The sequence below is a fragment of the Myotis daubentonii genome, chromosome 1 (genome assembly GCF_963259705.1).
Source record: "Myotis daubentonii chromosome 1, mMyoDau2.1, whole genome shotgun sequence".
Lineage (NCBI taxonomy): Eukaryota > Metazoa > Chordata > Mammalia > Chiroptera > Vespertilionidae > Myotis > Myotis daubentonii.
In genome coordinates, this window is record NC_081840.1 from 192,711,441 (window position 1) to 192,735,262 (window position 23,822).

The following is a 23,822-nucleotide window of genomic DNA, read 5'->3' on the forward strand; positions in this document are numbered from 1 at the left end:
ACCGGTCGCTATGATGCAGACTGACCACCAGGGGGCAGACAGGATGAAAAGGGGAGAAGTGAGGAAAAAGAGTGGAATAAAAGGAAAAAAAAAAGATAAAATGAAATAATGTTGAAAAAAATAGAAATAGAATGAAAAACATTAATCCAAAAAAAGGTTAAAAATTTTAAATGAAAGGTAAAAAATAAAAAAAGTGAAGTGTGTTTGCTTCAGCTGAGTTTTTTTTTTTAATGTATTTTATTGATTTTTTACAGAGAAAAAGGGAGAGGGAGAGTTAGAAACATCGATGAGAGAGAAACATCGATCAGCTGGCTCTTGCACACTCCCTACTGGGTGTGTGCCCGCAACCAAGGTACATGCCCCTGACCGGAATCCAACCTGGGACCCTTGAGTCCCCAGGCCGATGCTCTATCCACTGAGCCAAACCGGTTAGGGCTTCAGCTGAGTTTTAATGTCCCATGGGGGCAGGTTTAGCGTCCCTCTCCACTGTTCGGTCAGGTTTAGCGTCCCTCTCCACTGTTCGGTCTGCCACTTCTCAGTTTCCTGTTAGGTAGTCACAGGTGTTGAAGTTCCCAGTGATCCCCTGCTCCTCCTTGTCTGTCCGCACAGCCTTGTTTCAGGCAGGCGGGACCAATCTTCCCGCTTTGTTTGTCTGCCTACTTTCAGCCTTATTTACACAAGTGTCTATTTCTGGCATGGGCTTTAGGTGGGAATGTTGCTTTATTGGTTTCCGGGACCAAACAGCCCCTCAACCCAGTCCCTCAGGGCTCCCGGGGGCTATTCAGATTCTTTGTTTCCTCTGCAAAGTTGGAGGCTGGGTGTGCTGCACTAATTGCCCCGCAGGTGCTGATGGGGGGGGGGGGGGGGTTGCCTCTTCAGGAGAAAACTGGCTGCTTAGGGTTGGAGGGTCCGAATGTTCCAGTGTCAGATTCCTCGTCACCTCTCCCTGTCGTGCTTCCCTCCACAGCCTCCCCCAGCCTCCACAAAACCGCACCTCCTCCTGCACCACAGCCTCAGTGAGTGTTTGTAATCAGAAGGTCCTATGAACTGGGTTTAGTGAATAAAAGCAAGGAAAATATAAAAGCAAAACAGCTGTGCCACTGCGTATTTCTCTCCCCCTGGCACCGCACAGCTCTGGCAGATCTTCAGGCCGCCTGTCTGGGCGCAGCATCCCACGGCTGTGGACTTAGATCTAGATTCCCTGGCTGCCGGCAGCCCTGCGGACCCCCTTCCACGGTCCGGTGTTACATGTGTCCCCAAGGGGCGCGGACTTGGTGCAGCGCAGGATCCTTCTGAGCCTCATCCCTGTGATTGGGAGTCTATTTCTCCAGCCCAGATCCCTGATCCTACTGTTCTCCAGGCATCCTCGGTCTTTTCCAGCTATAGACTGTCTCACCACCTGTGTTTAATTCGACAATTCTTGGTGGATGTTATTCGATTTAGTGTTCCTTCTGTCTGCTCCATGAGAAGGCGCTGGACGTGACTGCCTATTCGGACGCCATTTTTCAAAATCGAGGCCCCACTTTCTTAAGAGCCCCTTGACTCTATTGTAAGTGGGTCCCTTGGCAATTCCTCCTCTATTTTTTTCTTCATTTTAAGTACTGAGTGTAGCATCTCTATTATGAGAGAATCTTTCACTATTCTATGGAATACTGCTTAAACATACAAGCACTGAAGCAAGACTGCTTAGATCTGTCCTGGCTGGTGTGACTCAGTTGGTTGAATGCTGTCCCATGCACCTGAGAGGTCACTGAGAGGTCAACACCAGTTTGATTCTCAATTAGGGCACACACCAGGGTTTCAGGCTGGATCCCCAGTATGGGGTGCACAGGAGGCAGCCAATGGATGTTTCCCATTTATGTTTCCCTCTCCCTCTCCCTCTCCCTCTCCCTCTCCCTCTCCCTCTCCCTCTCCCTCTCCCTCACCCTCACCCTCACCCTCTCCCTTCTTATCAATAAAAACATATTTCTTTTAAAAAAATACTGCTCAGATCTGCCAATTTCTGGTGGGCTGATTGGACAAGCTATTTGGCTTCATGCTTCAGAAAGGTATGGTAATAGTTCCTAAGTCCCATGGATTTTAGAAGGCTGAGTGATTTAATGTGTATATAGTGCTTAGACTATAAAGTGGCTTACCTGTCTACTGTAGAAGCAATGTATTCACATGGTAAAGTAATTGCAGTAACTCCTTTACCATCTAATCATCCATGAATGGTTTTGTTCATTTGTGTAGCCAACATTTATTAAAGATTTTTAAAATAAAATTGGACTTAGTTCTAGTAACTAAATTTTTACAAAATGCATTATCTTGGGCAGTTTACAACTAGAATTTTGCATTTTTATTTATTTTGTAAATATGAACAGATACTATTACTCCAGTAGAACAAAAAAATAGGAAACTTATGCCATTTGAACTTGATAACAAATATAAAGTGTTATATTTTGTTGGCTTTAGAAATTTCTCTGTGTGATAACTTTAAGAAGAAAATTGCCTTGCAGGCAACTTGAGTATTGGCTGAGATTTCCGACAACTGGAGAATATGTGATTTGTTTCATTAAAATTAGTCCCAAGGTATGACCTGAGGAATTAAACAGCTGATAAAATTACTATCTTGGAACAAAATAGCTTGTGGATTTTGAAAGTTTGACTAACTGTAATCATTAATCTTGTATTTTTTCTAGTTCTAGGTTGTCATGTTGCTGGTAGGAATTATACTATTTAAAGACATTATAATTGGGATTTTTTTCGAAATCAGCTAATAAACACGACCCACATCTTCCTTGTTATTTTGTAGCCGTAAAGGTTTTTGTTTTGTTTCTACTGGCAAAACTTCAGTTTTTAACAGGATCTTGGCAGGTGGCTTCAGTGAGAATATCTTTAGGGAAAGATGTGAGGACCTTGAATGGTATAAAAGAAATCTGATCCAGTTCTGTAAACAATCAATAGATAAATGATAACATCATAATTTCTGTTGAATTAAATAGTAATTTCTATTGCTAATACAGTTCTATAAGATTAAGACTAATGGAATTGAGAAAGGAAAAATGGGTTGTCTATAATGTGTTTATTTTGATTTTTTAAAATGTTAGATCAGATTAAATTAGATTGTGAAAACCTTAACAATTAGGAATTGAATTAAAGTTCCCACTTTACAGCCTTGTTACTGTTAGTGGCTTATTCTATGGTTAACAAGATCTCTTATAATGTATATTTATAAGTGGAAATTCATGTTTTACATACAAAATGAGTTATGAGAGTGTGTACATTGTCCTAATTACTATTTTTTCATCTATAAAACTCATTGCCATCCCTTATAATTGAGGTTTAATATTGATAAATCTATAAAAAATTGTATATGGGATTGCATGCCCTAAAATATAATGTAAATAAAGAATACTGTGTTAATTATAGTTTTCTAACCATGCCACATTATTCTAGATATTTCCTCATTTTATTTTAATACTGCAAAAAATTTTGAACTTTGTTTCTCATAAAACAGACTCTGTGGTTATTAAAATTCCACAATTATTGACACTAACATCACCTGATGAGCTAAAAATTCTACCATAGGGCATAAGAAGTAATAAATGAAAAACAAATTCTGTAACCATTTATTTGGTGTGGGATTAATTTTGTTATCCAGAAAGTGGCATGTTGTCATTTTGTACACTGTCACATTTATATTTTTTTTGTAATTTTTATGATTATTATGAGCCCTAGTGAGTGTAAATACCAGTAAAATAGTTCTCTATTTTTATTATTGACATATTCTTTTCTAATTAACATTATTGTGATTTTGACTTTAAAACTATATATGTAGCATATGCTTTAATGCAATTAAGTTGCTCTTATTTCTTACTAAAAATAATTTTATTTAGTATGATTTTCACATCTTTGATAAAAAAGACTGTACCTAAGGGGGCATTTCAGTTCATAGGTGATCCTTTTTATTTTAAAGGATGTCAAGATTGTTGACATTTAAAGGCAGGTTTTTTGAAATTGTCTTTTTGAAACTTCACTGAGATCATATATCAAAAGATCCAGTTGCTCTTAAGAAGGAATGATTGTAGGTTTTGTCTGAATGAACAGATTGAAATTTTATTTGAGGAAGAAACCTCTAAAATACCTTCTTTCTTTGGAAGAGACCATAAATATCAGTTGTGTTGAAAATACACTTTAGCTATTTTTCTTAGTCCAGAGGTAGCAAATGACAACATAGTAATAAGTATATATTAAATATAGAATAAATACATACTATATAGAATATAAAATATAGGCTGTAATATTTAGTGGCTATGTATGTATTTTAAAATATCTGTCCCATTTTTATCATTTTAACAGTTTCAAATATGTTTATAGGTAATTTAATTCAGCAACTGCATTTTTCATTTACTTTAGGAAATGTAGTTACTCATTTCCTTACTTTCAAATGATAAATATGTACTCTAAAGCAATTGTAACAGAGTAATGTATTTTCACTAAACTAGCTATGAAAGATGCACATGACACAATATGTATCTATATCTATATATGTATATCTGTATCTATTCCAGATACAAATACACAGTTAGATATATAATAAGGATTTATCTATACCTCCATTTCCTTAAACTATGTAGATTCACCCACATGCATATATACTGTACACACAGAATTCTACTCATACTATATGGCTAAATATAGAAGGTAATTGCTGACAAATTATTCTCTAGAGATCATATTTTAAAATAATAACATTAGCTAAATTGAAATCGTTTTTACTCTTTGCACACATTGTTCTCAGCACTATTTAAATAACAATTCACATGTTCTAAAGGCTCAGTTTGATTGATTGCTTTTTGGCATTTTGGGGAGAGCTCTGAGTGGAGAATTCTACACTGTTTCTTGTTTCTCTACCTAATTATGAAAGCAGAATTGGCACAAAGTGACCAACCATGGGGAAGTTACTACCAACCAGATGCTACCAATACAAGATCAGGCTCAAACAGAAATATTTAAATAGCTACAGTTTATTTGACTCCCAGATGAATTCAGCTCAACAGGCATCTGTGTTATATGTCAACATTCCTAACCATCCCTTTTATAATTTTTCCCACATCATTTCAATCTGTGTCAGTCAGCACTCTGCAGAGCTAGGTCATCCTGAAAGAAACCATACAAGTAAGGAACTGCCTGTGCCCTCACTAAGCGTGCTATCATTTAAATAAAATATGAGATCAATCTTTTTTTCTTCATTTTTTCTTGGGGTATAAATTTTCAAAAGATGTGTTTATATCCTTCCTATCTAATAAAAGAAAAACAGGGTAATTGGCGTACGACTGCTACCCTTCCCATTGGCTCATTAGGGCAATATGCAAATTAACTGCCAGCCAAGGTGGTGGCGGGCAGCCAGGCAGCTTGAAACTAACATAAGGCTTGCTTGCTTCAGTGATGGAAGACTCCAGTGTTCCCCGCCTGCCACTGCAGGCCTCTGAGCTGCAACTCTAAGCAACTATGTAACAAATATAGAAGCTAAACAAAACCCCAGAAACCTGCTTTAGTCCGCCGGGCTTCAGCCAGCAGGATCGCAACATTGTAAGCAAAGGCCAGAAACCTACTTTCAGCAGCGGAGGCCTAAGAGCTGGAGCCAAGCCTCAAACATAAAGCTGGCCCAGAATAAAAAAAAAAAAAAAAAGGAGCGGTTGGGAGCTTCAGTCACCCCTAGCCTGAAAACAGCCCTCAGCCCCTCACCCAGACTGGCCAGGCACCCCAGTAGGGACCCCCACCCTGAAGGATGTGTGACCAGCTGCAAACAGCCATCATCTCCTCACCCAGGCTGGCCAGGCAACCCAGTGGGGACCCCCACCCTGATCCAGGACACCCTTCAGGGCAAACCAGCCGGCACCCACCCGTGCACCAGACCTCTACCCTATATAGTAAAAGGGTAATATGCCTCTCAGCACCGGGATCAGCGGATCCGAGAGGCCTCCCGGCACTGGGATCAGTGTGACAGGGGAAGGCACCCCAACCACCTGATCAGCCCTGCGGCTCTGTGTGTGACAGGGTGCAGCGCCCCAACGCCCCCCCCCCCCCAGAGGCCCTGCTCTGTGTGTGACAGGGTAGAGCCATAACCGCCCCAACCCCCTGATGGGCCCTGCTCTGTGTGTGACAGGGGGCAGTGCCCCAACCCCCTGATTGGCCCTGCTCTGTGCGTGACAGGGGGCGGCGCCGCAATCTCCCCATCAACCCTGCCTTGAGTGTGACAGGGGAAGGTGCCCCAACCCCCCAATCGGCCTTACCCTGAGCGTGACTGAGGGTGGCATCGCAACCTCCCAATCTGCCCTGCTCTGTGCATGACAGGGGGTGGCGCCCCAACTCCCCAATCGGCCCTGCTCTGAGCCCGACCAGGGGCTGCACCTAGGGATTGGGCCTGCCCTCTGCCACCTGGGAGCAGGCCTAAGCCAGCAGGTCGTTATCTCTCGAGGGGTCCCAGACTGCGAGAGAGCACAGGCCGGGCTGAGGAACCCCCCTCCCCCCTGAGTGCACAAATTTTTGTGCACCGGGCCTCTAGTCATAAAATAAAGAAAGAACAAAGTTTTTAGAGTAATATAAAATCAGAAATGAACTTTGATGATTCTACCTTTTTCAAATGAGGAATGTTTGCTAATAATTGTGTTAAAATATTGTTTCCTTCCACACCTAATAGACGGTAAACATGTTCATAGGGAAAACTCATATAAACATACTTTTAAATACTTGTTTAGTATATAAGAATAGGAGACAATATACTGTCAGTTTGTCACAGTGAGTAGCTTGAACATCTAGGCTACATCATTTTGGTGACACTCTTTTCTATTTCATTTTACCTTTTTCTATGCTGTTTTTCATGCTATATTCTCACTTATTTAAACATTTGCCATCTATTTTTATTAAAATTGATTTTAAGTCACAAATTTGTTATAACTTGCTATACAACCTTCATTTATATTGCACCATCAAAGTATGGTACAATACAAAAGCAAAAATACCAATACATTTCTCCAAAATTAAAACTTCAAATATTATTTTATTATACTTTCCTAACTAAATCACATTTTGACAAGTAGTCTTGGGGAATGTTGCGCACATATATTTTTATTTCTGATTTTTAGATATGGCTATTCTTAGCAGAAATCACCGCAGGCATGGAAGATTTGAAAAGAGAGAGTCCAATTAGTAGAATAATAATATTGTCTTCAATAAGGGTAGAAGCAGTTATAAGTTGTCATTTACAACACACACACACTTCAGCATCATTATTGGTGTACAACTGATACACAGTAAACTACACATAAAGTGTACAATTGGGTATATTTTAGAATATGCACACACCTGTGAAACATCACCATAAACAAGATAGTGATTATATTTTTCTCCCAACAGTTTCCTCCTGTCTCTTGTTAATTAAGTAAAAACAATATATATACCTTATGACTTTATTCATATAACACTCTAGAAAAATGCAAAATAAATGTGTTGTAGTATAAAGCAGATAATTGTTCACTCACTTTTCTATTTGCCAAAGTGTCTTTTTATGTGTCTACTATCATCCAGAAGCTCTTTTAAGGACTAAGCAGGCAATAGTGAAGAACATGCACATTTTTTTCTACTTTTATGGAGATTATATTCTCATAGGCTACTAGTAAACTAGATTATGTGTGAGGGAACAAACCAATCAGTTTACTAAAACACAAAAACTGAAGAACCGAGAAAATACCAAATATAAAAAGAATCAATGCCAAAAGAAGGAAGGCAAGCATAGCAAAAGAGAGCAACATAGCAGTCGGTAATAGTGAGCCAAAGGGTCAGAAAAAGTACTAGTTACCCTGGCCGGTAGCTCAGCTGTTCAAGAGCCCTCCCATACGCTAAGGTTGAGGGTTGGATCCTCATGGTCGGGGCACATACAAGAATCAACCAATGAATTCTCTCTCTCTCTCTCTCTCTCTCTCTCTCTCTCTCTCTCTCTCTCTCCTTTTATTTTCACTCTCTAAAAAAAAATCAACCAATAAAAATTCAAACTACAATAATAACAAAAAACTGTAGTTCACAAAACATCAACACTAATGCATTTTCTAGCCTCACGTTTCTAAGTTTATATATTTTGTTTAAAGAAGAACTAATCCCAATGTTGTTTGCCTTCAGTATTTCCCCAAGTTTGTAGATACAGTGATTCAATTGGAATGTTTATTAACAACACGGAATCCTTGGCCCCAGTCTGACCTTCTGAGTCAGTATTTCCTGCAAAATCCAATTGATCTGTTTTTGTTTGTTTGTTTTTAAGGAAAAATAGGGCCAGACTCACCTGAATAGCAAGAAGCACCTAAATATGATAAATTGTGCATAGAGAGAGATAAGTAGTGACTTTTAGCTGGAAGATATTGACAGCTTACTTGGCCAATTGGCATCAAATATGCATTTATTTTTAAAATTTGTGTGTAAATAACTCATACATTATTCATGTGGAGGGATTTCTGCAGGAAAATAAAAGGAGTCTTTCTGAGTAAGATTTTACACATTCACGGACTTTTATAGATCAAAAGGGTTTCAATAGTGTCTTAGATTTCACAAACCTTTAAGATTCAAAATCTAGGTAGAGAAGTCAAATTAATGATGATATAGTATTTGTGTGTTTTTTAATACAAATAATAAATACTTAATTCTATCTCTAATCTAATTTTTGTCATCATATATAGCACCGAGTACAGGGACTGATGAGTGGTATTTTCTTATTCTATTGAACAATTAGGTTTCACCAGGTTCACTCTATTTTAAAAAAATAAAGCAGGCATTATTCTAGTTCAATACTTTTGGCTCATTAGCAATTTTATGGTAAGCAAGGAAGTTTACCTATAATTATTAATGCAGAGTTATAAAATCCGCTGGATGTAGGAAATAAGAAAAACTTATCTGTATAGGTTCTTTGCCTTTTGATCTTTTCCAGCATTTAGAAGAGTGCCAAGTTCAGAGAAGAGACAAAAACATTTGATTGATGTACATTGAGAGGATTAAGGAATTATGGAGAATCCATTATAGAAGTCTCCTTAAACAAGTGTCTAGTATTTTCCAATGATATTTAAACACCATTTATTTGGCACCCAGCCTATACCTATACACACAGAATCATATTTCAACCTCACAAAAATATGATGTTTGTGTGATTGTTCCTGTTCTAAAGATAAAAAGTACATTCACAGAGGTTAAACAGCTTAAACAGTGTCACACACACAGCTAGCAGCTGGCTGGCTGCCAAAGGATTAGAAGCCAATTCTGTCTGACTTCAGAGCTGTCTGGCACTCTTTCCATCTGGGGACACTGCTTTAAACTCGGTTTCTGTATTTGAAAAGTGAGTGAGATATGCGGTGTTTTACATAATGGATGACAGGGTTTTGTATATCATTGCTTGTGCCATTGAGATGTTAGAGATTTCTACATTGTCATATCAATATCAATAAGCCAAAGAGTTAAGATGAGCAATTATTTAATCACTAGACAATCTACTAGAATTGAAGTAAATGGATGGTGGGAGCTACTGCTGAAGAGGGAGGTTACAGATAAGTAGGGTAAAGAGGCTAGAAAGATCTGTTTGGTAACTGATTGGTGACATCAGTATATATTTATGTTTAGCCTTATATACTTTTATATGTATATATTTATAGTTATATATAGAAATATTCATAGATATACAGAGGTTAATATAGATGCATTTATTTCCTAGCTATGTTGCCTAAGAGGGCCTAGAAGCAATGACACCCAGGAGCAAGGAGCACACCTTTCTTCCTGATCTTGGTTTATAGCAGCATTGTCCAATGAAAGAAAGCAGTGGCATTAGGAAAAATGACTGACTTAAGACTGGGCCATAAATAAGCAAGATGAGCCTAGAATAGCTGGTTTTATAGTGCCAGGAAGTAAGAAAGGGATAGCTGAAACAAACAGACTCACAAACTCACAATGATGGGGATATGTCAAAAGGACGTAAGAACTAAGAGAGTCATCAATGGCCAAATTTAATAATTTAAGTAACCAAGTAAATTACTAGGTTAGAAACCCAAAGTATAAAAATATCCACATATCCATACTGATATGAGTAAATGAGTACAAAGTAAATAAATAAGAGAAAATAGACAAATCACTGTGCAGAAGAATTCCAAATGATTTATGCAGACAGCCTCCGGGAGTAGAGCATAACTCTGTTCCTTAAGCGTGGCTACAGAGTGACTTCCTTCAAAAGAACAAAGTATAGAAAACTGGGAAAAAGAATAACTTCAGAGTTTAGGAAACAGATTGATGCCACCGTAGTCAGATGACCAAAGTTAACATACCAGTGATAAGTTATGTTGATAGTATGGTTCCAAGATATGATGTAATGAAAATGACACTTTACGTGTATAGTTTTCTCCCCCAAAACTTATAACCCAGTCTGATCATGAGAAAAACACCCATTCCATCTGATGGTGAGATAATCTACAAAGTACTTGACCAGTATGCCTCAGAACTGTCAGTCATCAGATCAAGCAAAATTTGATAAACTATTATAGCTAACAGGAGCCTAAGGAGACAGGATGACTAAGTGCACTATGGTATGCTGGATGGGATCCTGCGACAGAAATAAGATAATAAGTAAAACTAAGAAAATCTAAATAAAATATGGACTGAGTTGAATAATAATGTATCAATATTGATTCATTAATAGTGACAGATGTACTGCACTATTGTAAGATGCTACTGATTGGGACACTAGATTGGGGTATACGTGAACTGTCTGTACTGTCTTTGTAATCTTTCTTTAAATATAAAACCATTTTAAATTTTATTTTAAAAAACTCAAAGAGATGAAATAATGAGTCCACAATGGGAACTGTTACTAGCCTAAAGGACAGTTATTTTGTTTATTACACTGGTCCTCAAAGGTCAGCTCCGTATAAAAGCTACTATAGAGAAACAAAATGTTTCTACATATCCAAAAGGTGAAACTCGGATGTTATGTAAAGTAATGTTTTATTCACAACTTGATTTCTTTAGTATTTTCTTCTTACACTAGGAAAGTAATAGTTTTTTTTACAAGCAGAAATGTCCTAAGTCATCCTTCTCATTTTTTTTCAGGCTTACTTAATAAAAGCTTAAGTGGGTAAAGAATGAGCAAAGGGTACCTATGAGGAAGACGAATGAGATATATTAAACCTGCCCTTGATGCTGACAAATCTGGCTGCAGTTACTTTAATGTGCACAATATTGTGAAGGTCTCTACAGTAGTGGGCGCGTGCTGCCATTCACAATTTGTGCATCATCATTATGTCCCCAGGAGCTGTCAGTGTCCCCACTTTGATCAGCTTTTACCCAGATGATGCAGAGATGGTCTTGCCAGAGAGGACATTATTCCTAAACTACTCTGAGTTGTCTTCTTCCCCAATTCTGAAACATTTTTAAAAGGCACTCTGTATTTAACCTCTAAGAAAACCAACTTTGGCAAACAATGACATTACTCAATCCAGCAGTCTTTGAAAGCTATACAATTTTTGTTTTTCAATGATGTAAGTAAATAACAAAATATCCACTTCAGCCTGGTTAAGTGTGCATTGATATTTATTTGATAGCTTCACTCTGAAACAGTTGATTATTTTGTTAAAGAAGTAAGTTTTAAAATAAAGCATAAATCTCCAATTAATAAGATCCTAATCTGTGCAACTAAGATAAGACAAAATTAGTTTTGAATGATACATGATGATGTATGTATTTTCCATGTAGTCATTCCTGCATACGTGCATTCAACAAATATTTATCAAATCTCTATATGCAAAATACTTTTCTGGTGCTAGAAATAGAGCAGTGAAGGAAACCAAATTAATCCTTCCTTCATAGGACATACACGTTAAATGCAATTTATGAATAGGAAGGTGACAACACCACCAATTATTGGGTAAAAACTGACAGTTACTTATGAGAAATACATCAATCAAAAGGAGAATGTTTGCAAAGTAGTAAAGTGAATGAAGAATTTTCATGACCGTCTTTGTATATTTAGTAACATAGTGCAATAAATATACAGGGCTAATGGGAAAACGAGTCTAATTCATGATTCGTGTTTACTCATAAAGCTATTCACTACTGATCAAAGTACATTAAAAAACTCCGCTGTCTGCCACAAGCCTCTGTTACTGTTTCTGCTTCAATAAATTTGCTACTTTGCTACAAACATGCTGATGAACTGGGGGCACATAGCTTACTTTTTCTTGTTTCTTGTCTTCTGGATGCTTTGTCCACCATGAAGAATATGGCATGACTTTCCCTCACAAGGAAATTAATAGGGACTTTGAATCTTTACCAAAATGTGACTGTGAGAACTGCCCATCTATTACAATTTCCATAGAAGTAAATATATAGCAATTTAAAAACTACTTTTAGATAATTTGGGCATTAAATGCACACTAAGTGTTATTCTTGAAAAAACTTTATGGAATTGGGTACCTTTAAGAAAACTAGATAAGGATGAAAATATGCATTCTCTGAACCTGAATATAAAAAAGGTCTGTGATTAAAAAAATCAAAAGTGCACATTAAAATACTGAAGTCATTATCACCCTATCATCCTACATAATAAAAAGATAATATGAAAATTGACCCTAAGGAATGACCAGGAATGACCGGTCGCTATAATGTGCACTGACCACCAGGGTGCAGACACTCAATGCAGGAGCTTCCCCTGATGGTCATTGCACTCCCACAAGGGGAGCTCTGCTCAGCCACAAGCTGGACTGATGGCTGTGAGCTCAGTGGCAGTGGTGGGAGCCTCTCTCACCTCCTCCACAGTGCTAAGGAAGTCCTACTGTGGATGAGCTGTCAGTTGGACATCCCCTGAGTGCTCCCAGGCTGCCAAAGGGATGTCTGACTGCTAGCTTAGGCCCGATCCCTCAGGGTGCGGGCCTAAGCCAGCAGGTAGACATCCCTGGAGGGGTCCCCAACTGCAGAGAGGATACAGGCCGGGCTGAGGGACCACCCCGAGTGCATGGATTTTTCATGCACTGGGCCTCTAGTGGGTATATAAAACATGAAACAGTTAACTAATTTTGCTCTCTCACAGATATATGTCTGCTTATTTTAATTTTATTAAAAGACACACTTCACCCTTGAGTTTCATAGTTGAGTTCATTGACATATAATTTAAAAATAAGGTGCAGTTTTTTTTTTTTTTGGTATATTACTTTGCTTCTGCTTTGCCACCAATCACTCATTCCATTTACACTTAGTGGATGCTCCTCTGTCCCAGGCACTGATCTAAATCTAGAGAGTCAGCAGTGAATATAATAAACATATTTCTGCCCTCACAGAAAATTATATTCTACTTGAGAGGACAGAAAAAAATCAAATCTCTACTTAAGATATGATATTAGAAGATACAAGTGAAAGAACTAAGGAGAAAAATGAAACACTGAAGGAGCAGAGGGCATGGTGAGGTGTGAAGAGATGGAGATGAGAGTTAGTTACTCGAGTGATAAAGTAGACAGGCAAGGTCTCAGGAGAGCCCAGAGGAAAGGGAGAGCTCTGGAGAAGCACCTCTGAGCGATGAATGCCAAGTGCTGTGGCCCTTGGGTAGGAGTGTGTCTGAAGTGCCTATGAGCAGAAAGCCTGGGCAAGGCTGCTGAAGAGGAGTAGCAGGAGGTGGGGTGAGAGGACACACATGTGTTGATCCTTGTTTGAAAATCTGGGTTTGTGTATTACTCTTGAGATAATCATATATATATATATATATATATATATATATATATATATATATCTCATTTTTATATAAATGTACATTTTGAGTATATAAAATTCAATTTCAGCATATGTCTGATACTGTTTATAATGCTCTGCTGTTGATAGGCTATGACTCTGGTTATATCCTACTCATTATGTCTGCCATCATTAACATCTTATATGTACCTATTATATACATATATGTGTGTGTGTGTGTGTGTATACATATTATATCTAATATATATTATATCACAGGCACATCATTTATTAGATGATGATAGTCTTTCCTATATCTTTTATAGAAGCTAAAAGCTACAAAATAAAGATAATCTACATTTAAAAAATGTTAGTCAATACCTCTTTATAATGTCAAACCCAGAGCCCACACAAGTATCAACAGATGGATAAAAATGGATGTTGAATCAAATATTCATATGTTTGCGAATTTAAAATATCCAGACATATCTGAAATAGCATACAATTTGTTCTATTTTCATCAAAAAACTACTTTTTCTTGTACGATTTAGTAGACACTGGCCAATAACAACAAGCACCATAGGTGATTGTGACATCTCATGAAATACTTGTGGGGAATAGAAACAAAGGAAAATTTTTGTTTTATTTGCAATTGTTTCTAAGGTATAACATATTTTATAACATAGTTTTGAAGAAAACATGCACTATATTTAATATATAAATTTAATAATGATTATAGAACTCACAATTTCAGAAATAATAAATAAAAGAGAACCTTAAAGATGCAAAAATGTAGTAATATAGATAATTATGTATCTATTAGCATAATGGCATATATTATACAGAGTCCATAAATTTTAAAACAAGTATTTCAGGTCAACACAAATATCCTTATTAAGAAAAAGTAAAATCATTCATTTATGTTTCTAAACTTTATAGAAAAAAATGCAGACTTCAGTTTCTGTGTGACTACAGTTTTATGATAGAAAATTTTCAGGATACTTAGTTGATTTATATTTGTAAAACACTTTACAATCTATAAAAACTTGTATTATATAGAGAAAGTAAAATTGTTTCCAGGTTAAAAGAAAATTTAATTGTTTGGGATTTTTATTATACTGCCTTCCAGAAATGCCAAATACATTATACACAGTTGTAATTTCAGGGCTCTGTTAATCATGCTACTCTTTATTTATACTATTTTGCAGCCCCCTCTCCAATCACCAATGTGAAAAAGGGGAAGATTGCAAAGAACAGCATCTCTTTGTCTTGGCAAGAGCCAGATCGCCCCAATGGAATCATCCTGGAGTATGAAATCAAATATTTTGAAAAGGTAGGACTAACAAAATAAAGAATGTCCTTTCTTCTTCTTCTCTTTTTTTTTTTTTTTTCATTTTAGAAATGACAATTATCCAATTTGTAGAAAAGCCTGTTGCAATTTTATGTGTAAATCAATGACAATTGATTCTGCAGTCATGATTATGAAGGTGAGGAGTGTACAGGGAGCATGCTATGTGTGTTCTTTTGCTGCCAACTAGTTTGTGCTGCCCGGATATTGCCATATAGTCTAACATCGGCTTAACTAGGTTTCACAGCATTAAGAGATGAAGGCATAGGACGTTTTCAAAGTGTCACAAGCACTCAAGTTGCTGACCTTCATTACTGACTGAAGTGTACTACAAGAAAAAGCGCTGTGTACTGTAACCCTGCATAATGCCTATAGTGTTAAGGAAGTGTGAACAGATAAGATGTGTATGTAATGTATACATTTTTAAAATTCATAACAAAGTAGCATAAAGTCCAAACACTGTACATAACATTTATTTTAAAATGTTGGGCCCAAAATTGGAAATGCGTGCCTCACATTCCCTATATTTTCTCGATTTCTTCCCTGAGTTGACTCTTGGGTCCAATTCTTACATGTTTGCCATAATAGTTTTTGAGGTCTGAAGGCTATCATCATCCTGCTTCTTTTCTGGATCCACAACTAAGTGAGCTACTGATAAAGGAATCAAACAAATGGAAACCAAAGACAGGCCTATAATTTCTAAAGCTGGACTGGAGTATTTTGCCGGGAGCCAGTCAATCCTTGTTGTTTCAAGGGACCTGGCATATATGGCATACGGTTCTTAATATGTTTGCTCACCTTCTTGGCACTATGTGTTTTAACAAAGGTCTCCGAGAAAGGTTGAATCCCCAGGTAGGGATTTTCCCCTGAAGTTAGGGAGGGAATAAAACCTCTTAACTAAGTGCCAGGCGGGTAATTAATCATTTTAACTACGAACAATCATGCTTAAGCTACATAATCTTTACTCCCTGGAATGGAGATAAGAAACGCCCTAACCTTTGGAATAGAGATTGATAGGATTGGAATCAACTGGTATAAATACAGATGCAACAAGACAGCGAGACCAGAACTTCAGAGACAGAACTTAGAGAGACAGAACCTAGGCACAGAACCTACACAGAACATTCTCTAGAGACAGAAGAACTTCGCTGGAGAGAACATGGCAAAAGATCCTGGACTGAACCTGACTACAGAAATTGGCAAGAGAACCTGACTAGAACTTGGTGACTGAACCTGGCTGGAGAACCTGGGGAACCTGGCTGGAGAACCTAGCAAGAAAACATGGCTACAGAACCTGGCTGGAGCTCCGAAGCAGAACCTCTCTGGAGATTCAGACCAGAACTTGGCTGGAGATCCTGGCTGGAGATCCTGGCTAGGCTGCTGATCAACTGAACATTGTCTCCGTGTCCTTCCTTCTTCGCCGACTCCGTCTACGCCTTTGGGAACCCCTGGACCTGCTGGGGTTGGACCCCGGCAGTATTTGGCTTAGATACGCAGGCATCCTAAGTCTTCCAGCTCCCAGCCCCATTTCACTGTGATGTTTGTGGTCTGGATCTCAGTGACATACAGCCCTAGAACAACCTGGGTTCTAACAGAGAAGATGAAGAGAGAGGAGTACCCAACCAGCCTCGTCATTAGTGGGTAGGAGAAACTGACCCAGAAGTGTGTGTCCTACAGAAGTAGAAATGAGGGTGGTTGTAGATTATAATGCAGAGAAGCAGGTCCCAAGAGAGAAGGGTAGGGCTCAGCCACACTGACTCGATTGCTTCTCCCAGACTCACAGAGACATCACCTTTTCCCTCTTAAGGAAGAGTGAAGAGGGTGAGAGGTAGTACAAAAACTTATTTTGCAATACCTAAGAAGTTGCCCAAACCATACATGGGAAGAGAGTGGGGGAATAAATTATTATCCTTATACTACTGCAAAAATATAATGAAAAATACTGATTTCTTATTAATAAAAAATACTTTAAAATCTAACATTTTATGCATAGATAAGAGTATAAGTAAATACACTGAAATAATCCATAGCATTATAGAATATATATTTTAATTTTTTTCTTTAATTATTAATTTGACAAATCCTTGTGTAAAAGTATGAGTACAAAACAGTAGGATGTGTGGGGAGGTTGAGAGCAAGGCTAACTACATATTCTTTCTAGGTCTTCTCTGCCTGTACAGTGTTCGTATACTGATTTTATAAATAAATGAGTAAACAGAAAATTATTTCTTTTGAAATTGTTTTCCTAGGAATGACTTGATGTAAATAATTGACTTAATGTAAACTATTGGGTCATTAGGGAACATAAATGAAGATAATTATATTTCACAGAAAATACTTCATCAAATACATTATTCACCAACAATGCTCTAAGAGAATACCTCTAAGAAAAACCAATGTTGAGACATGGTTTATAGATTTTATTGTAAAAAAGAAGTAAATTAAGTAAAATGTTATATTAATTATCCCTAACTGATCCCTGTTTCTCCAAACTGAAATCTGAATTCAACAGGTCTACAATTTAAACACATTCTATATCCAAATATAATTTGCTAAATTAAAGTTTTCATTTCTTACTCAAGTGTTTATAAACTTTTTTTTTTTTTTTTTACTGAATACTCATGCAAAGTTAGGTAACTAGAACTATATATATATTATATAGATGGAATATTTGTAAATATTATAAGTTCCCAAATTTTTATTGTAATTAAATTTGATTTTTTAAAAAGTTGAAATGAATAATGGCACTTAAAAATAACTATACACCAAAAACTATGCATCTGAATATCTCTCTTAGATGAAATAAAGGTCAAGAGCAGTGAGACTAAACGTTCTATAAGTACTTCTTTTTAAAAAAATATATATTTTACTAGAGGCCCGATGCATAAAATTCATACAAGGGGTTTGGCCCTTGCAGCCTGGCTGCCATGGCTCTCACAGCCATGGTGGCTGGCCTGGCTTCATCCGGAAGGTTGTCCGGAAGGTCATTCCACTGTTCGACGGTCTGCTCTAATTAGCATATTATGCTTTTATTATTATAGATTGATTTCAGAATGAAAGGGAGAGGGAGAGATAGAAATAGAAACATTAGTGATGAGAGAAAATCATTAATTGGCTGACTCCTGCATGAGCCCACAACCTGGGTATGTGCCCTTGCCAGAATTGAACCCAGGACCCTTCAGTCCCCAGGCCAACACGCAATCCATTGAGCCAAACTGGCTAGAGCAAGTGCTTCTTTACTAGCATAGTTTTTCTACCCTGAAGCAACTACCTGGGCCAATGCCTGGTTTTTCCTTTTTGTCTTTAAAGAAATTATCTTATTTTTCACATTTATGAATAAACTTTGATTATTTTTATGATTACTTCCCAGCATCTGTATAAGTGCCATATATACAGAGGTGGGCAAAATAGGTTTATAGTTGTCCATATGGAAAATAATACAATAATTAATAAATAATAACACAAGAATAAACTCTGTTTCACATACTCACAACTGTAAACCTACTTTTGCCCCTCCTCTATAATATAGAAGCAATTCTTTATCTCTTTTTTAAAAATTTTAAGCTGTTACTAGAGTTACTCAACAAGGGGTGGAGCAGAGTTCTTTTCTATTGATATTTCTTCTAATGATTGTATTCATGTGATGGAATTTTATTTGTAGTTTAATTTCTTTTAAAATCATTTCTTTCAGTAATATTTGGTTTTATATTTAATATTTTATATATAATTCTGTATTAACACAGTTTACTACCTATATAACTCAAAGTAAGAAAAATGATTTGGGAAAAGTGAGTTCTACACATTCCCCAATAAACAAATAATAAATTGCCTACCTCCATGAAATAAAAATCAACAAAACCTTTTATATGATACACTAGAGGCCCAGTGCATGAAATTCATGCACGAGTAGGGTCCCTAGGCCTGGCCAGTGATCAGGGCAGATCGGGGCCTTCTGGCTGCCAGCCAGGGCCTTCCTTCCCTGGCTGCCCGCTGCAGGCCAGGGCCTTCCTTTGTTCCACGCTGGCCCCTGGTGATCAGTGCATGTCATAGTGCGCAATCAAACTTCCAGTCTCCTGGTCGAACTCCCAAGGGATCACTTTGCATATTAGCCTTTTATATATATAGATTATTTGGATAAGTTATTAACTTTTTTGGTCAATATTTTTTATAATAAAGATATTAAATCCCAGACCTTTTTGCCAAGCTAAATTATTGAGCAAATCAATAAAAACCATGTAAAGTTTAGTTCTGATTTTGCTTCACACTTTCAGAAGAAGGAAAAAAAAAAAAGGATAATGAGCTTTTATACCATGTATTAAGATAGGGGTCCTGACAGGTTCCCAGAGTTCATTTGGAACCTTCTGAATGCCACCACTACTTTCCTGATTGGCTCTTGGCCAGACACAGGTGGCAGAGCTTTCCAGGGCTCACGCATTTGCCAGCTGGCATTTCTGCCTGCAATCGCCCTGCTCTAATAGAGGTCATTGGGCCTCCCTGCTCCTGCATGGTGATGGGCCCATTGCCATCTCTTAATTAAAGGCAGAGACTAAGGGAAGCTGCCCCTGGGCAGGGTGTTAGCCAGCTGGCTCCCTCTGTCCAGGCCCTCCCCTCCCTGCTTGTGAACAGTGTTTGCTAAGCAGCTGGGGAAATGTAGCTCATTTGCTCAGCGGGGTACGGGGCAGGAAGGCAGCAAAAGCCACCACTGTCTGAACCAAGGACTTGGCAGCTTGCTGTCATGTGGTTGTGGGTGTTAAGATGTGTACGTAGGATTTGTGATATGGAGGAAATTTTAATCTGACAGTGATTGAAAAGAGGGGAGCAAAGGCAAATTTTGGAAGATATTTAGATAATTCAACACACGTGTTTACGGGCTTTGATCCCTTAGATATATGCTTTGCTAAGTCCCTTCAATAAGATAGTATTCAACTACTCATAGAGACAGTGTACAATTACACCTATGATAAGGAACCACTAAGACATGCATAATGTTAACAGATAAATTAGAATGTTGCAAAATTGTGTGCAAGTGATATTATATAGATACTGCATTATTTCAAGGAGCAAATTTCCAGTTTCCTTGCCATGTTTTTTCTTCTTTTTTCTGACAAAATGTATTCCTTGTGACTTCAATAGTTAAGAGTTCCAAACATGTAAACTTGTGTGTTTTTTTCGTCTCCTTAGAAGATTTTATCAACATTCTATAGGGTTAAATCAAATTTACCTACAACCTATTATGGTATAGAAGTTGTGCTGGGTGCTCTGTATATTATCTCCATCTCTCTCTCTGTGCTCACAATGCTCTTGATAAATAATTTCATCCCATTTTAAACGTCAAATAAATGGAGTCACTTCAAAACAGAGTTTGAACTAGAGGAACCGCCTTGCATATTTTATGCTTCAAACTTTGAAAATGTTCAAACAGGGCAGAATGACCTTTGGCCTAGGCCTAAAGCAACATTGAATCCCAAATAACTGTTTGTAAAAATAACATGAAATCAGATATTATGACTAACTATCTGATGACTACTGACTACTGGTAAAAAATATTTTTTTAAAAAGTTTTAGAATTGACGTCACTATGTGAGCTTATCTATATCAATAGAAATGCCTTCCATTTATGTACTCATTCCCCCTTCTTTTTCTAAGTATCCTCTGCCCTTGTCTCCTAATCAGAACACTTTGTGGGCTTCTGCATCAATCAGTGCTTTACTGAGTAGCTATCCTTTGATCTCAAATAAAGGCTTGTTTCTTCTCACTTTGAAAGGGTTTTTATTTTTAGGTTAACATATCAAAGAAAAAACAGAGGTTGAGTTGTATACTCACATTTACACACATACTTGAATTACATGGCTGAATTTCGAACACTGATATTCCTGTGTACTTCTCTTAAAAAAATCTTTTTACTTTATACTATAAATGTTAATATTTTATGTAACAATCATAGCTATGTCAAATATATCAGAATCCTAACTTTAGTTTTGTCTAGATTGTTTTTCACCAACTTAAATTCTCTTTAAACTAATTGCAAATAATGGCAAACTGATATTATGTTATTTCTTACTGAAAATTACTGCTTCAGTCACAAGCTGGGAAGTATAATAGCATTGAGAAAATCTTGCATATTCAGTCACAATCTTGAGCATACTCAGAACGTCAGTACACATGATAGTGTATAGACCAGTGATGGCGAACCTTTTGAGCTCGGCATGTCAGCATTTTGAAAAACCCTAACTTAACCCTGGTGCCGTGTCACATATAGAAATGTTTTGATATTTGCAACCATAGTAAAACAAAGACTTATATTTTTGATCCATTTAACAAAGAAAAATCAGCCAAAAAAATGAGTTCACGTGTCACCTCTGACATGTGTGTCATAGGTTCGCCATCACTGATATAGAAGCTATTTGCCTCTTTTAAAAGGTAATCTGCTTTTTCACTGCTGTATTCTTAGCATATAGAAGGGGTATTAGAGAGATGAGAGAAGATCAGTAAATGTTTGTGAATGAAGAAAATTACTGATATTACTAGTCAAATTTTATAAGATTTAATTATCTACTTTAAATCCTTTGCAAAACTCTAAAAAAAATTTTCCTAAACACTTTAAAGATTAGGCACTTAAATTAATCTATGTATTAAAAAAATTAAGATCAATTGTTTACATGGAGTGAATCAGAAAACCTATTTGAATTAGAAATGAGACCATACCAATTTGGAGAGGTTTGGATATATTTAACCCTAAGATAAATTTACATGTTTGATCATATTACATGAGGAATGATAAAACTGCTATGAAAGAAGGAGGTTTATAAGGTTGTATAATTTAGATTTTATTGGTGGTAGTATAGAACATGGATAGAAGTTGACTGATATGTCAAATTATTTAAAACATTAAAATAATAATTAGTACAATTAAAACACATATTTTACAGTTTAGTGTTTACACACACATTACCTATTTCATTCTCACAACATCTCTTGGAGGATATCCAGGCACCAATTCTCTACCCCAATTTTAACAGTGAAGGAAACTAAAGATAAAAGTAAGAATGGACTTGCTGTATGTTAGCAGGTAATTTCAGTGTTCTCAGGAAAGTAATGTTCATGGCATGCTGCTGTTGATTGTAAACTTCATGGAAGAAGAACTGTGGTTTGCGTTTGTTTTGGATTTTAATGCACTGTGAAGATTAAATAATAACCATGTTCCCTATTAGAGTGCTGGAGAAGTAAATGTTATATTTTTGTTTTTTTCTTAGGAGAAAATCATTTACATATTATTCTCATTAAATCTTTTTTAAAATTAATATATGTTTCTCTTTGTAAAGACCAAATTTCCTGGAATATTTTGGAAATGATGCTTTACAGTCACCAACCAAGTCATTATAATTAATGACCGATTCTTAAAAAGGAGGAAAGATATCTCTGACCATTACTTATCTTTATGTGTCCTTTAATATCTATCAGAAATGTAATACATGTAAAAAGACCTTAAGAAAAAAACAAGGTTAACCAAGAATTCACACAGAAAAATAAAATAGAGAAGAAAGTTTAAAACAGGGACTTTGTGTTTTGAATCTTTATAGGCCTAAGATTTTATATTCAGCATCGTAACTTCAGCAACGAGAGGGGTTACAGGTGTTAGTCTAGACTTTTGTTAACAGTTCCTCTTTGTTTCAGTTTCCAAACTACCTTTCCAGTGATTGTTTTCACTGTCCCCATTTACTACACACCCAAACAAATAATAACAATTTTTAAAAAGGTTTAAGGAAAAGTGAAAAAAATAGAAAGTTTGTGAAAATGAAACTACCTTCTGCTTTTATGTATTCTTAAATATTCTTTGTTTGGACTTAGCAAATTGAAATGAAAGTTCTCTAGTGAAGCAGACATTGCCTCTCCCAAGCCCTAAATATGATTATAAATCAAATTCACTTAAGATATAAAGCATAAGTCTTACCGGATAGTGTACGAGACACTGTCACCTGTTTCTATGAACAGACAGCATGCTAGATGTGCTCCAATAAAACATTCTGAGAAAAACAAGCACACATATAACAATACTAAAATAGTCTGTAAGATAATTTACCTCCTGTAAATTGTATTTTAAAAGTACGAAGATTGATTTTTGCCAAAGGCAGACATGGTGACATGTCACCCACCATCATTGAGTTCACCACAGATAGCACACCTAGTGTGTGTAGGTGTGTGGGGTTTTTTTTACATTATTATAGTATATCTATAGTATATCTATACTAAGAGAAATTGGTTTCTGATCTGTCTTCTTATATATGATTCTAAGTTTTGCTGTCATTAGTAATTCATATGTTGACTTTTTTTATTGTATGTACACGTGTAATCCTAGGACCAAGAGACCAGCTACACAATCATCAAATCGAAAGAGACGACTATGACTGCAGAGGGCTTGAAACCAGCTTCAGTGTATGTCTTCCAGATTCGAGCACGCACCGCAGCAGGCTACGGCGTCTTCAGCCGAAGATTTGAGTTTGAAACCATCCCAGTGTGTAAGTCATTTTAATTACTGTCAACTCCTGTCTCTGTAATGGTTACCAGAAAAGAGTCAGTGGATCAATACTCTCCCTGGGCACGCTGTCAGCCTTCCGCTGCTTCTCTGCCTCCCAGGCCTGACCCTTTCTGGTGGGATGTATGCTGTGGCCGCAGGTTAGCGGGTTAGCAGTCGGTCCTTACTCCTCACCCAGTTAATTCCGTGGGGAGGTGAACCATGAGGAGATCCTTA

The 23,822-nt window shown here is 37.0% G+C and overlaps 1 protein-coding gene across 6 annotated transcripts in view; it reads left to right on the top strand.

Annotated features, from left to right (window-relative positions):
- EPHA5 (EPH receptor A5) overlaps positions 1–23,822 on the top strand; it is a 356,087-nt gene that overhangs the window by 230,617 nt on the left and 101,648 nt on the right. For all 6 annotated transcript variants that reach the window (XM_059670011.1, XM_059669975.1, XM_059670021.1 and 3 more), the window contains 2 exons: positions 14,934–15,058; positions 23,430–23,589. In XM_059670011.1, the coding sequence (XP_059525994.1) occupies positions 14,934–15,058; positions 23,430–23,589 (285 nt within the window). The remainder of the gene's footprint in view (positions 1–14,933; positions 15,059–23,429; positions 23,590–23,822) is intronic.